The sequence below is a fragment of the Micromys minutus genome (genome assembly GCF_963924665.1).
Source record: "Micromys minutus genome assembly, chromosome: 13".
Lineage (NCBI taxonomy): Eukaryota > Metazoa > Chordata > Mammalia > Rodentia > Muridae > Micromys > Micromys minutus.
This window is the reverse complement of record NC_137982.1, coordinates 1,869,721-1,884,022: the sequence shown is the minus strand read 5'-3', so window position 1 is coordinate 1,884,022 and position 14,302 is coordinate 1,869,721. Positions and strand designations below refer to the sequence as shown.

Sequence of the window (14,302 nt, the reverse complement as noted above, 5' to 3'; positions counted from 1 at the left end):
TCTGTACACACTCTGCAGACCAGTCTCCTCCCTTCCCCTGTCCCAGAGAGTGGACATAAAATCTCCAAGCAGAAAAGTCTAAAGAGACACTTTTGTGGCAGCAGGTTTTGCACCGGCAGGCTATGGTTAAGGTTGCTTTGGTAATGCCAGTCTCTGACTCTGTTGCCTTTATGGACATGGGGATCGTGTTGCTGATGAAATCTTTGGTGGATGTGGATGAGGGGAGGTCTGGAGGATGGAGCACACCTGCATTTTTCCTTGGGGAGCAGATGCTTTGTAGCGAAAGAGCTTACTTTTAGGATAGGCTGCTAGCTTCTCAGGTTGCTCAGAAAACACCTCCTTCCAGCTGGTAGAGAAGGCTCTGCAGGTGTGGACTCACTAGGGTGATTAAGCCCCAGGCTGCTAGAAGGCAAAGGCTCCAGGAAGCTTCTTGACCCAGAGGCTCCTGAGCTTTATAGCACAAGAGGACAACTTTGCTGTCATATTGGTGGCATTCCTGATTTAGTCAGGGGAATTCCAACTCCTTTAGGAGCAGGAGTGCAGTCAATGTGGTTGGCTTAGCAGCACCTGCTGAAAGCAGCTTTTGTCACAGAATAGTTTTTATAGCTACAGAATCTCACTTGGATTCCTTGGCTCCCAGAATCCTTGCAATCTTCACTAAACTGCTACCAGAGTTATTAAGGTCAGAGCCTGTTTTGGCATCCTTAACAAGTCACACTCAGTCATTTGTCCAAAATAAGTCAATTAGAGGGCACATTTACCAGTGAAAAGCAGAAAAGATCCATATTAGAAAGAAAAACAGAGATTCAATGACACAGCTTTCACCATATCTACCTTCAGGGTCCTGGATGATGTAATTAACTTCAAGTAGAGGTCATACATACACATTACTAAGTAAGCTTTGTCAAGGTACAGTCCTGCCCATCCTGACCTGTCATTGTCTCAGCTCATCTACCTTGTAAGATGGTCTCAAGTTGCACATTTCTTCCCAGGAGAAAAGCTTCTCCCTTGGTTGGCCCCAGGCTTCAGCCTTTTTTCTCCTTCTGAGACTCTTGAAAAATAATTCAGTTTCCTGGGGCACATTGTTTCAAAAGTCTGGCTGCCAAAGAGAAGAGCATAGGTGTCTAAAGTCAGGCACAGAATGAATGCAGGCAAGACATGGAGGGTAGAGGTGTCCATCCTTCTTGCTGGGATGCAAGGGCCGCAGATGTTGGGATGCTATGTATGTGTGTGGTGTTGTGTATACATGTTATGTGTGTAACATGTGTACGTGTGATACCTAGAAGTATGTGTCAGCAGTAATATATATATGTATATATATATATACACACACATATATGTATATATACATATATATATATATACTTTTTTTTTTTTTTTTTTTTTTTTTTAAGGAAAGATGGCTCAGGAGTTAAGAGCTCTTCAAGAGGTCTGAAGTTTAGTTCCCAGCTCACTAGAGCCTGTAACTTTTATTCTAAGGGCTTCAGTGGCCTCTTTGTATGGAATCCCTGGACACTTCACTCGTGTTCAGACATACATACTCAGAAATATTGAAAAAAATAATTTTTAAAAGGATTGCAGGGATGAGAACAGACCATTGTCAGAGGTGTGTGACTCTACATGTTAAGGTACACTCAAGTCTCCAAACTTAAGCTCTTCTGGAGGACATTTCCCTGTCCAAGTGGTTGAAGGTGCTTGTTTAAAAACAGTTTTATTGATTCTTTGTGCATTCTTCATCATGCACCCCAATCCCAGTCATCTCCCCCTCTCCTTGTACCTGCCTTCCATTTTTGCAACTTCTCCCATAACAGAGGGGGGGAAAATCTCGTCGCGGAAGTTTTAGTATGTCACAATGTGTCCCACAGAATACCCTTTTCCCACACTTCTTTGCTTGTAAATAGTCATTGCAATGTTAACTCTTTAAAGTTTTAAAATTACTTTTTTTCCGTCTATGTGTGTGTGTGATTAAATAATTCATAAATCCCTGCTCTCCTTCCACGATGTGGACCCAGGGATCGAACTCTAGTTACATTTGGTGGCAAGTGTTGACCATACCCACTGACGTCCACAAGCACCAGGTAACAGAGCAACCGCGACTGTCCCAGGAGAACCTACGCCAACGCAAATCGGCTCAAGCCAGCTCCTCACCGACTTGGCTAGGAAGCCGGGAAACCACCCTACCCCGCGCCGCGCTGCCCCATCACCGCTCGCTGAGGTTCCCTGCTCACTCCTGATAGGCTCTTGCTTCCGTCTGTCAGCCGGCAAGATTCAAGGCAGCCTATTTGACGAATGGACGCCCGCTGCCGCTCCCTGCTCACTCCTGGTAGGCTCGTGCGTCTGTCCGTCAGACGGGGCGGGCCGCGGCAGCGGGGGGTGGTTCCCGGAGGGTCCTGAGTTCCGGGCGCGGGAAGACCGTTCGGTGAGGCGGCGCGAATCTAAACGGGGGGTCGACTCTCAGCAGCGGCCGGGCGGGGGTCAGGCGCGGGGTGGGAGTGGCGGTTGGGGGTCAGACGCGGGGCCGCCGCCGTCTGGGTGAGCTGGGTGGGTAGGCTTTTTGGAGCGGCGGAGCCGGAAACTGAAAGTCGCGGGAGGGGGACCGGAAAAGTTCGCGACGTCCCCAGCGGTGCGTGGCAGCGCGCCTACCGCGGTGGCTCGGGGTCACGGCACTACGGCTCTTGTCCGGGATCACGGCTGTGGGACGCACGAGCCCTACTAGAGCCTTGCTGGACTTGAGCGAACACCTGGTGTCCCAGGCCACTTTGACTCCTACCCACTTGGCCTTTTGGATTGTGCAAATTTGGTCTGACACTCCCTGTACCCAGGCATCGCCTTTTCTCATTCTGACACCCGGCTACACAAACCACGGACACCATCTCCTTTATAAGGCGTCTTCCCTGTTGGCGGCTTACCTTTCCTGTCCTTTATTCTTTCAGATCTCACCTTTCTACCCCTCAGAACCTCTGTTTCTCTGGAAACTATCTTGCTTTTGTAAAGCAGGCTGGTCTCAAACTCACCCAGATCCTCCTGCCTCTGCCTACCGAGTGTCGGGATCAAAGGTCTGCACCTCCACATCCATGGAAGCTTTCTTGTTGGGATGCATAAGTGTCAGGGTGTGGAGTCTGATCCCAGGGCCCTTTCCTTCTTGATGTCTGCCTAGTGGAGGTTGGGTCTAGTGTATAGTTCTCATGACGGACATGAAGCCCCAAGTAGGTGGTAAGGTCATGAGGTTGATTAGAACTCACAGGCATATTCCCAGCGGGCCCCAAAATTGGAGAAGCAAACTTTCAGCTCCTTGGATACAGTGCAAGGTCATTATTGTCTTGCCTGCAACTCACTGGCTTGGAAGTCATCTGTTCCTGGCTACCAGTTCCCCAGAGAAGTCACATTTGGCCTTGTCACCATGGCCCCTGCCTGTGGAACTGACAGAAGGGTGATATTTAGTGACCCAAAGTTACTGTTATCAGGTGGAGGCCCCTAATGGTCCCAACTTGATGTTTTAAAGTCTTTTTTAAAATTAACATGATTACTGCATACTTAGTTTTAAAAGCTGAAGGGTTGTTCTTGTGTGTGTAACTGGAAGGTTGAGTGCTGTCTGTAGTAATGTCTGGTCTCAACTGGTGGCTCCTTGCCTGCCCAACAGGTCTGTGAGGCTCTTTCTGGAACCCCCTAGTCTGTACCTGGACCGACTATCCTCTGATAATGTGGCTGCCTGGAACCCTGTTGCTCTCCTATTTGCTAGTCACCTGGGGCAAGGTTTGGTCCTCAGGAGTATCTCCACTATCCACACCTGAGTGGTGTGTGTGCATTCACAATCTAGTCTCACTGGCTCCTGGGCTGTAGTGCGTTGAGCCCTTTCAGTCAGCTCTCGGGAATTCCTGGGCTGTGGTTCGTCCTCCACCCATGCTGTACCCGCATACTACTGCCCAGTGGAAATGGCAGCAGACTGGAGAAAACCTCCCAAGAAGGAAGTGCTTCCTGCCCGTCATCACACGACTGTTTTCTGAGAGTTGGTTTGGGGTTTCCTTCTTGACAGTGGGGTGTCAGGCCCCCACTTCCCACGTGGTTGCTACAGTGTAGCTGGACAGGTGGGTTCCATGAGGTGGGAGCTTATACAGATGTGGACAAGATGACTTGGGAAGAAAAAAAATTAGCAAAAGTTGTCCATACGTCCAGATTATGCCAAAGATGGGGTGTGCAGCTTCAAGGCTTGTGTTGGACATCTGTCCTCCCTGTGCACTGGCCCTGCCCCTTTACACAGAGGGTGGCGGCCACCCATTCCATAATTGTGTGTCCATAGAGGAGGAGACCCAGTGGCTGCTGCACCTAGGATCTGGGACCCAGGTGGGCAGTGGAGTGGTCATTTGGGGCAGGTTGTAATTTCAGTGGATGGGAACTGGAAACTTGAGCAAAAGAAAATCAAGGATTTGCAATCTGGACATGTGTCAGGGTTGGGGTGCTTGGTGTTAGAGCGCAGGGCATGGGTTAAGGGAGGAGGGGACAGGCTGGACAAGTGTGTTGTACAAAATAATTCTGTGCTGCACTTTGCCAATGCCAGCTGGGCTGACTAGTTATTGATGCAGCCGTCAGTGAAGGGCCCAGGAGGGGGAGCTGTAGAAGCTGGCACTCCTTCCTCTTTCTAGCTCTGATGGTCAGCTCCTGTAAGGCATTAGCAAGATGGGCATGGTACAGACTTGTAAGAGCTGGTGGGAGCCGGGGACAGGGAAGACAGGTGGAGTTGGGCAGCTGTAACTTTCATGACTGGAGCTGGGAAGCCATTGAAGTTCTGAGCTGAGTAGGCCCAGACTTCATGCTGTGGTAAAGGTCCTTCTGACTTCCAGGAGGCCACAGTGGCAGCAGGGGTGGGGGTGGGGGTCCATGCAGTCAGGGCTGGAGCTGTCCCTTTGTTATGTTTGAGTGTTAAGGTTCTAATAGAGCCCTGGTGTGCAATATGGGGGAAAGAAGGGGAGGGAGGGAGGAAAGGAAACATTTAAATTCTAATCTGTTACTGCCAGGCAGGTGAAATTGAAGCTGGAGAGATTGCTAAAGGCATATCTAGGAGAATAGGTGTGGAGTTTAAAGCCCTGCTGTGTGTTGTGTATGGCCCTTTTAAAATTAAAGGTTTACTTAAAGTTCTTTTTTATGTTTTGTGTTTGGCTGCATGATGCCTGTGTACCATGTGTGTAGAATCTAGAGGCTACCTGAGAACATTGGGTCCCTGAAACCGGAGTCACAGGTGGATTGGTAACTGTCATTCTGCTGGGAACCAAATCCTGGTCCTCTGGAAGAGCAGGGAGCGCTCCTAGCTGCCGAGTTATCTCTCCAGCCCCATTTTCTGTTAATTAAATTAATTTGCTTGTTGACAGTTGTGTACATAAATGCCTTCTGATGACTTGTGCCCTGCCCCCCCAGGGTCAGTATTCCTTATAAAACCTGTTCTGCATTCATGTCTTCCTGGAGTTGTTTTGTGCCAGCTGGGGCTTTTGACATGGTGTCTCACGGAGTTTCTCATTGGCTCTGGTGAATTTCCTCCTGCAAAGCAGATATAAATGTGGTGCCAGGAGATAGACACATCCACCCACCTCAGAGAAAGGGACAGAACCAGGTGTGCCCTCCTGCCCAGGGCTAGTCCCTCCGTTGGGCACTGAGAGCAGATGTAGGTGACATGTTGCTCTCTGAGCTTGGGCGCAGGGTCATTAATACATTTGCAGGATAGAGATTAGCTGGGGATGCTGTGATGGGGAGACCCAGCACAGCCTTGTCTTGGCACTTTGACCACTGTGCAGGTCCCCTTCAGGAGTCCCGGCCTCAGACGTGGATGAGCCCTTCTGTAAAGGGTCCCCCTTGAGTGTGCGGAGGTCACTGTGCTGCTGCTTAGTGGTTCCCAGGGGCCAACAGGTGGTTGTGTATGCTTGTCTTAGATCTCAAGAGTTTGGAGTTGAAAATGCTTTCTGCTTGTGCGCCCCAGTAAGTTCCCCCATTTTAAGGGACCGAGGGAAGGTTCCTTTTTTAGACACACAGAATAGTCCCACGTAAGCTCTGCAGGCTGCTGGGCTCTGTCCAGGTAGGACTCTTGCTTTTGCACTCAACACCCTCAGCCAAAGGTTGGTTCACAGAAACCAGCACAAAAAGCAGAAACCAGATGCTAGTTCCGAGCATCTGAAAAACATTTGTTGAATGAAAAGAAGGTGGCAGGTGACAGCTGTTCCCAGTGCATCATGAACGGTGTGGGATTGTTTTAATGTGTGTAATCAGAATCAAAGTGCACTTGAGGAAATAGTAAGCTGCTTGTAAGGAACAGTTGTCTTAATAATGATCTCTGCTTTGAAAGGCCACACTGCTGTTTATTCAGTCATGTCCTGTTGGTCTCTCTGTGATCTCTTGGGGCTCTGAGCACCTGATTACCAAAAGAGGCAAGATAGAGGACCTAGGCTGGAATATTTGGGAGCAAAAGGAAGCAGCAGGGTCAAGAGTCAGGGGTCAGGGCATAGTCAGTGTAGGAGTAGTGTAGTTGGTATTCTGAGTGTGGGTCTACACTGTGGGCGATGGTGTTTGTCAGAGGAGGCAGGATTGGCCAAGGGTTGGGTACAGAGTGGACTCAGAACCTATGGGCTTGATGAGTCCTTAGGGTAGGAGGAAGGGAGGTTGAGCCTTGGCAGACTGGCCAGTCACTCACTTTTGCAGGCCAGTAGACCTAGAGCCAAGTGACTCTGTGGCAGCAGACCCACAGTCTGTTGTCCACACCACAGCCTTCCGCCAGTGGCTTGCTGGACAGGGCCTTGTTCATGCTAGGGTGTGAATGCCCCAAGGCTTTGAGGGACATCTAGACAGCAGGGCAGGCAGGTCAGTGGGGCCAACAAGGTTTGAAGGAGGCAGCAGGGCCCTGTCCAGCAGTTGTGCAGGCATGAGTCAGCCAAAGCTGCGATTGCTAATTCCTTACGTGTGGGAATGGGTCTGGTAGGTGATTTGTTAACTGAGTGAAATGTGACTGGGGTTTTGCCGGGAAGAGGACGATGTGGGATGCTGCTGCTCCCTGCTGCTTATGGCTTCCTTGCCTTCAACACATCTCAGATACCAGACACTTTACAATCTGTATCTCAGGACACATAACCCACTTCTTCCTTAAGCTCAGCTGAGACTGAACCTCTACTTCACAGCTAAGACCCTGGGAGGTTATGTCCATCCTCCCAATCCACATCCCCAGATACTTCCTTTTCTCATAGGGACTAGCCTGCTCTTTTTCAAGAACTGGCTGTATTCCCACACCCTGCAAAGGCTCTAAGGAACCCTGGTTGGCAGAAAGTATGATTAGCAGCTGCCCCCAGTCTTTAAGCTGCTGTGGAGATGGAGATACAGAAAGGGGGTTGTCACTGGGAAATGATATTCTCCAGATGTGAGAGGCCATTGGAAAACCTAGAGGTACCATGCTGCTACCTTAGGTCATCCAGGCCTTCACACCTGCCTCAGCCCGAGTAGACTTCTTTCTGGGCTCCCAGAGAGCTACTTGAGAAAACTGGTAAGAAGAAAGCCTGCTTGCTGTGTAATTACTTTGGGAGTTGAGAGGGAGCCCAGTAGAGGCTGTGCTAGAGGATAAGGGAGGGGCTTGGCATTGAAGAGCCTAAGTTGACAGAAAAGGAAAACAAGATGGGCCAGGCAAAGGTGGCTCTTCTGGTTTGCCAGGTGATGTTTAGAAGATGCAAGTGGAATGGGTTCTACTTGGCTTTGAGTGAAGCATCTTGTAGAGGATGGCAGGTACCAGATCTAGACTGACATGAAGAGGGGCTTGCAGGCTGTGGGCCCACTGCAGTGTGTGGAGAACCAGGCGAGGCCACCTCCAGGGTGGCTGTCCAGGACCTGCGCTGCTAGCCTATGGTATGCTTGAGAAGCCAGCCACCATCTTAGACCATGTTTACTGTAGAGACTGAGTGTAGGATGGAAGACAGACTGTCAGTGTCAGCAGGAAGTGCTCCAGTCAGGACTGATACCAGCATAGGAAGCTCATGAATTACTTGTGGGTGCCACCAGGTCTGTCACCCTACTGACATCTTTCCACATTTGTAGCAGGAGATTTGATTGCCTTATCTCTGAAGCTTCCCAGAGCTCTAAAATCCTGTTTTTAGACCCTCTTTCAAGGCCAGTGTAGTGGAATGACCCAGGCACCTCATCAAGCTATCTCCTGGGAGATTCCGCTCCTCTCTCTCTACAGAGCAGGGTTTCTCAACCTGTGGGCCAAGACCCTTTTGGGAGTGAAACAATACTTTTACAAGGGTTGCCTAAAACCATCAGAAAATAAATATTTACATTCCAAAATTACAGTTATGAAGTAGCAATGAAATAATTGTATTGGTTGGGGTCACCACAGCATAAGGGACAGTATGAAAGGGCGCACCATTAGGAAGGCTGAGAACACTGCTCTAGAGGATTGTTCTGAATTGAGGTGTGATATGGTCTGTTTCTCTTTAGGGCTTTGTGGTGTGTGAGGTTATAACTCACATGGCTGCAGCCAGTGTGACACCCCCTGGCTCCCTAGAACTGCTGCAGCCTGGCTTCTCCAAGACCCTCTTGGGGACCAGGTTAGAAGCCAAGTACCTGTGTTCAGCCTGCAGAAACATCCTGCGGAGACCTTTTCAGGCCCAGTGTGGACACCGCTACTGCTCCTTCTGCCTGAACAGCATCCTCAGGTGTGCACGCCATTCTCCCCGGTGGGCAGGGGCAGGCGGGTGGCTCTGAAGTCAGGTTGCACACTGTCCAGTAGAGCGGTTGCTGGTACAAGTTCTCCATGGATTCTAGAGGGTTAGCCCAAATCAAGAATGTAAAGTTTATTGTTTAAAAAGCATTGTTTCTGGGTGAGGTGGAGCATCCTTTAATTTCAGCACTCAGGACAGAAGCAGGAGACCTCTGTGAGTTCAGGGCCATCCTGGTCTACAGCTGAGTGCTAGGGCTATCTTAAAAAAATGGAGAACTGATCATAGCATGGTATAGTAGTATTCCCCCACTCCCAGTTCTTGGGAGGTAAAGATGGAAAAATCAAAGTTCAGGGTTCTTCTTGCCTATATAGCAAGTTCAAAACCAACCTCAGATCTATGTCTCAAAAAAAAAAACAAATAAAACAGACATCAGAGAGCTGGTTCAGTGTGTGAAGGTACTCACTGAGGTATAGACTGAGTGTGAGCCCTGAGATCCACACTTAGTGAAGGAGAGACTTGTCCTCTGACCTCCACCAGCACACCCTGGTACATATGTATATATACAGTAATTTTAAAATGTAACTAAAAAATTAAAAACAAAACAAATGGCAGGGTAGATAAGGTGCTTCCTGTGAAATCAAGACTTGAGTTTGGTCCTCTCCACCCACGTAAAAAAAGTGTGCTTGGAATTACACCATATGCCTGGAGACTAAGACAGGACGGGTCTCGGGGCTCAGTTGTTTAATCTGTGTGTTCTTGGTCTGGGTGAGAGCTCTATCTGAACAAGGTGGACGGCACCTGAGGAGGAAAACCTATATGTGACCTCTAGCTCCCACATATACATGTATATGCGTACATTCTCTCTCCCTGCCCCTCCCCCACAGGTCATAGATTGGAATCCTAGTTTTGGACATGTGACTAAATATAGCATTGTTTGTTTCCCAGGCACTAGGAAGTTAGTGTGAGGATTATAGCTCCCTTAGGCTGCTCTGGGTGGGTAGATTGAATGTCACACGGGTGGGTGGCTGATATGTGTCACTGATGTAGTATGAAAGGACAGTGACAGTGCACGTGGAAAAGTAAGCATACCACGTTTTTCTGCCATGTATTTTGGAGGCTGGGGCCTGCAGTCAGGGTTCAGTGAAAAGCACTTTCCTAGCATTCGTGAAATCTTAGCTTGACCCCTGACATCACAGATTCAAAAAGAAAAAGGAGGAGATGGTTGGCCTTGCAAGTTCAGGCCCTGATACCCCTTTGCACACCAAGTCTTCTCATTTGAAAATTTTTATGATATTGCACAGTTGACATACTAGTTTGATCAAAGACGAGGAAAACAAAAAAATGAGCAGTGTGGAGCTGGGTTGTGGGCTGAGCAGTGCTCAGGGATTCTCCAGAGTAGGCATCTCAGTGGGACTTTGTGTTTCCTCTGTTCCCTCTAGCTCCGGGCCTCAGAACTGTGCTGCCTGTGTCCATGAAGGCCTATATGAAGAAGGCATTTCCATTTTAGAGAGTACTTCGGTAAGTGCACTGTACTGAGCTAAACATGTCAAAACAAACAGAATGTTTAGCAGTTGTGTTCTGTAATACTGGTCGCAGAATGAGAATTTGGGAGCTGGAAGTGGCGTCTTCATGACTCTAGGGTTGGAGAGGTTGAGAAACCTGAGCTGGCCGGTCCATAGTTGCCTGCTCCGTGTGCTTGCTGGTTCAGGAGGGTGGCACAGCACCTCCTCTGTTTTGGGCAGGGCCTCTGATCTAGAAGTTGCATCATAGACAGTAGGATACTGGGAGGTGTAACCCAAGGACGTTCCCGTTCCAGGCCTTTCCAGATAACGCTGCCCGAAGAGAGGTGGAGAGCCTGCCAGCAGTCTGCCCCAATGGTGGATGCACCTGGAAGGGGACCTTGAAAGAGTACGAGGTAGACATTTTGTTCTGGCTTAACAGCTGAGTCAGCAGTGGACTTTAAGAAATGATTTATTTTTCTTTATATGCATTTGTGTTTTGCCTGCATGTATGTCTGTGCCAGGGTGTTAGACCCCTGGAACTGGAATTACAGACAGGAGCTACCTACTGGGAACTGAGCTGGGTCCTCTGGAAGAGCTCTTAACTTTTGAGCGATCTCCAGCCATGTTCCACCCCTGCTAGAACTGGCCTGACTAATTATGTGAAAAAAGTTGCTCCTTAGAGCTGGGCATGGTAGTGTACACCTTTAATCCCAGCACAAAGGAGGCAGAGACAGGAGGATCTCTGAGTTTGAGGCCAGCCTGGTCTACAGATCGAGTTCTGTGATAGCCAGTGCTACACAGAGAAACTTTTCTGTCTCAAAAAAAAAAAAAAAAAAAAAAAAAAAAAAAAAACTGAAAAGAAAAAAAAAGGAACTTTTCTTTTATCTGAGTATACCTGTGATCCCAGAACTTGAGAAAGTGAGGCCAAAGTGCTGGGTGCAGGAAATTTTGTTTTTGTTTTGTTTTCTTTAAAGAGTACCATATCTGAAACCCAAATAGTGCAGATAGGCCAAACCACAAGCCTGTCATTTCTTTCTATGTCTTTAGTTTCCTACTCTACCCCAGAGGTACCCCAGAGGTAGAACTGGGACCTTATGTAAGTCAGGGCCGTGGTGGCCTGGGGACACCATGCTTAGCTTCTGCTGCAGACTTTTAGTGTTTTTGTTGGAAACTGTAGCTTTTAAGCTCAGTGGGATTCTGTGGTGAATATATCCACCAGGGTTTCCTTTGTTGGTATTTGTTTCCTTGTCTTTCTTTTCTTTTCTGTAGCCCCGATTGTCCTGAAGCTCACAGATTCGCCTGCCTCGCCTCCTGAGTTCTGGAATTAAAGGCTTGTACCACCCTGCCTCACTCAAAAGAGTTTTCTTGTGGACTTTGTTGACTCTGGAAGTTATTTAAGTAATGGGTATATTTGTTTTGGTCACAGAAAAAGGCCAGTAGAAGAGGTGGTATATGAGTGGTGTCAGTGTAGTAGAGACATCAGTATAACCTCATGTCACCTTAGGCATCTTCAGTTAAACCTGCGTTACAGAGGCACGTGGTTGGGTGATGCCACACTAGCCCACCAGATTCCTCATTCCTCTTGTTGCTCCAGTCAACTACCTTCAAAGAAGTTTTTGTTACCGTTGGACATTGTGATGCATACCTATAATTTCTGTTCTTGGAAGGCCGAGACAGGAGGACCATGAGTTCAAAGGTGGCCCAGCACGCTAATGACCTGCCTCTGTGTCTACATGTCCCATGACCTGTTGACTGGTTACACTTTGTGATCTCGGGCCTTGGGTTTCCTTTTGTAGCTGAGCAGTTTAGGCTTCACTTGGGTGAGCAAGAAACTAGTTGTTTTTTTCTAACCTGGTATCAGGACCTGATCAAGAGTCATAGTCCATACTCTCTTTAAAGTGAGATGCTGTCTGTGACAGAGATAGCTCCTAGGGAAGTGAATTGCTTGGGGTATTGGGTGGATGCAGGAACATGTGAGTGTAGGGCTTGGGAGCCTATATAACCTGTTTGCTCTTGAAGGTGTTTTGGGAGACCCCTGGGGCAGGTGGAATCATTCTTCTCAGGCCTGTGTTAGGCTCTAGATTCCCTCAAGATTTCTGTTGTCTCCAGACCTGTGGTACTGGAGGTCAGTGCCTGTGTGGGCCTCTGACTGATGGCCAGGGACTACAGCCAGGCCATGGGCTTGGTGCCATGTGGCTTTGTAGGCATGCAGGGTGGAAAGTCCCTGGCTGCACCCTTTGAGAGCTCTGGAAAGTCCCTGAGATGAGTTGGGTTTGGTCACGTGGGATGGCAGGCACAGCTCAGCCTTAGCTGATTTTATTGATAAAAACTTGTCACCGGTGGCAAATGTCACAAGCCAGAGCAGAAATCACACCCTCTGTATGCAGTCGTTGCCACAGGCAACCCTTCTCCTGCCAGTCAGCATCTGTTTATTATTAGCTTTCACTGGAAACTAAGATTGTAACTAAAACATTTTTTTATGGCTTGAATTATTTAACATGTTTGGAAAGATGGAGAAAAACCAACCCTGCTCAGCCTTTGGCTCTGCTTTCCTTTATGATGATGTCTTTCACTCTGAAGACGGATTGGAAGCTGTATTAAAGTCTGTTGTCCTGAAGGCAAGGCTGGTGCTGCACTAGGGAAAGCAAAAGCTGGCAGATCTCTGTGAGTTCCAGGCCAACCAGGCTACAAATCCTGGGAGGCAGCTGTGCCATTCTGCGTGACCTCATCGTGGGCTGGCTTTTCAGACTCGTGTGTGGAGGTTTTATCTGTCTGTGTGTATGTTCATCACATGCATACCACATATCATATGGTAACTAGAAGAGGAACCAGAAGTGGGCACTGGCTACCTTAGAACTGCAGTTAAGATTGTGAGCCACCACGTTGGGGATTGAACTTGAGTCTGCTGCAAGAGCAGCAAGGGCTTCTAACCACTGAGCTTTCTCTCCAGCCTATCTACGTGTTCATAAGAAATTCAGTTACAGTGCTTGAGAGTTGGTTAAGAGTAGTGACTGTTCTTACAGAGTTTCTGAGTTCAATTCCCAGCAACCATGTTGCAGTCAGAACTGTCTGTACGCAGTCAAATGTGGGTAAAACACCTAAACATATAAAACAGAAAGAATCTTAGCCAGGTATCTTGTAATCTAAGGACTTAGGAGGCAGAAGCTTGCTCATGTCTTAGTTTGAGGCCAGTCTAGTGTACATGGTGAATTTCAGACCAGCCAAAGTTATATAGTGAGACCCTTTCTCAACCCCACCCACCTATGCTTCCCTCTCAAAATCTCAGTTTTGACAACTGTGTTTTCTTAAGATGTTAAATTTAAATTCTGCTTGAATAAATGCTGATGTATGTGGATTGTATCTGTTAGGAGTTTGAGCTTTGTCCTTGTTGCCCGAGTGTGTTACATGTGTGTCTTCTGTAACCCTTTGTGGTCAGGACCTGAAGACCAGCATTTGTCCCCTGCTTTCCCCAGGATTCATCTAAAAGAGCCAGGTATGGCAGCGTACTCCTGTAATGTCAAAGTTGGAGAAGCAGAGATGGCTATCTCTGGGGTTTGGTGGCCTCTGGCTCAGGTCATGTTTAGGTTCTGAGCTTAGCTGGGAATTTGAAGCAGCAGTGCAGGGTATTGAACCCGGGGCCATGAGCCCACAAAGCACATACTCTCCCACTGAGCCACACCTGTCCCAGGAGAGAACATTGTATTGAAATTTGTCAAAACCCAGGTTTCATAAAATCTTGTCTCAAAAAACTGTTGTGGTTGCCTCTCCGTGTGCAATGAAAACACAAGTCAGTTAATATGAACACAGGCAGCGCGCCTAGACTGGGCAGATCTACCACTACATTACCCTGTTCCCCAGCTATAAGATCCCGTATAACTTGTGGTTTCTCCAGGCCTCGAGCTTCAGCTCCATCTTTCCTCTCCTCTCTCCCTGCCACCCCTGCCCCCCACCCTCCAGCTCCACCTTCCGTCCCCCTGGCCAATCCCTGCTCTCACCTTTGTTTTACAAATTAAAATTGGAAGAGGGTTCTGATGAAGTCACCGGAGTACCTTAGGCAGCCCTTCTTGGGGAAGTGGAATTAGCATCGAAATATAAACAGCTCCAGGATATTCCACA

At 48.3% G+C, this 14,302-nt stretch overlaps 1 protein-coding gene across 2 annotated transcripts in view; it reads left to right on the top strand.

The window, feature by feature from the left end:
- The first annotated feature begins 2,086 nt into the window (after positions 1 to 2,086).
- Positions 2,087 to 14,302, top strand: part of TRAF2 (TNF receptor associated factor 2) — a 22,998-nt gene continuing 10,782 nt past the window's right edge. Inside the window, exons 1-4 of one of the 2 annotated variants that reach the window (XM_080928132.1) lie at positions 2,087 to 2,323; positions 8,461 to 8,678; positions 10,124 to 10,202; positions 10,501 to 10,599. In XM_080928132.1, the coding sequence (XP_080784258.1) occupies positions 8,491 to 8,678; positions 10,124 to 10,202; positions 10,501 to 10,599 (366 nt within the window). In that variant the 5' untranslated portion in view covers positions 2,087 to 2,323; positions 8,461 to 8,490. Of the gene's footprint in view, positions 2,324 to 2,375; positions 2,420 to 8,460; positions 8,679 to 10,123; positions 10,203 to 10,500; positions 10,600 to 14,302 lie in introns of those variants that run through there. The other variant, XM_080928131.1, reaches the window with a different exon arrangement.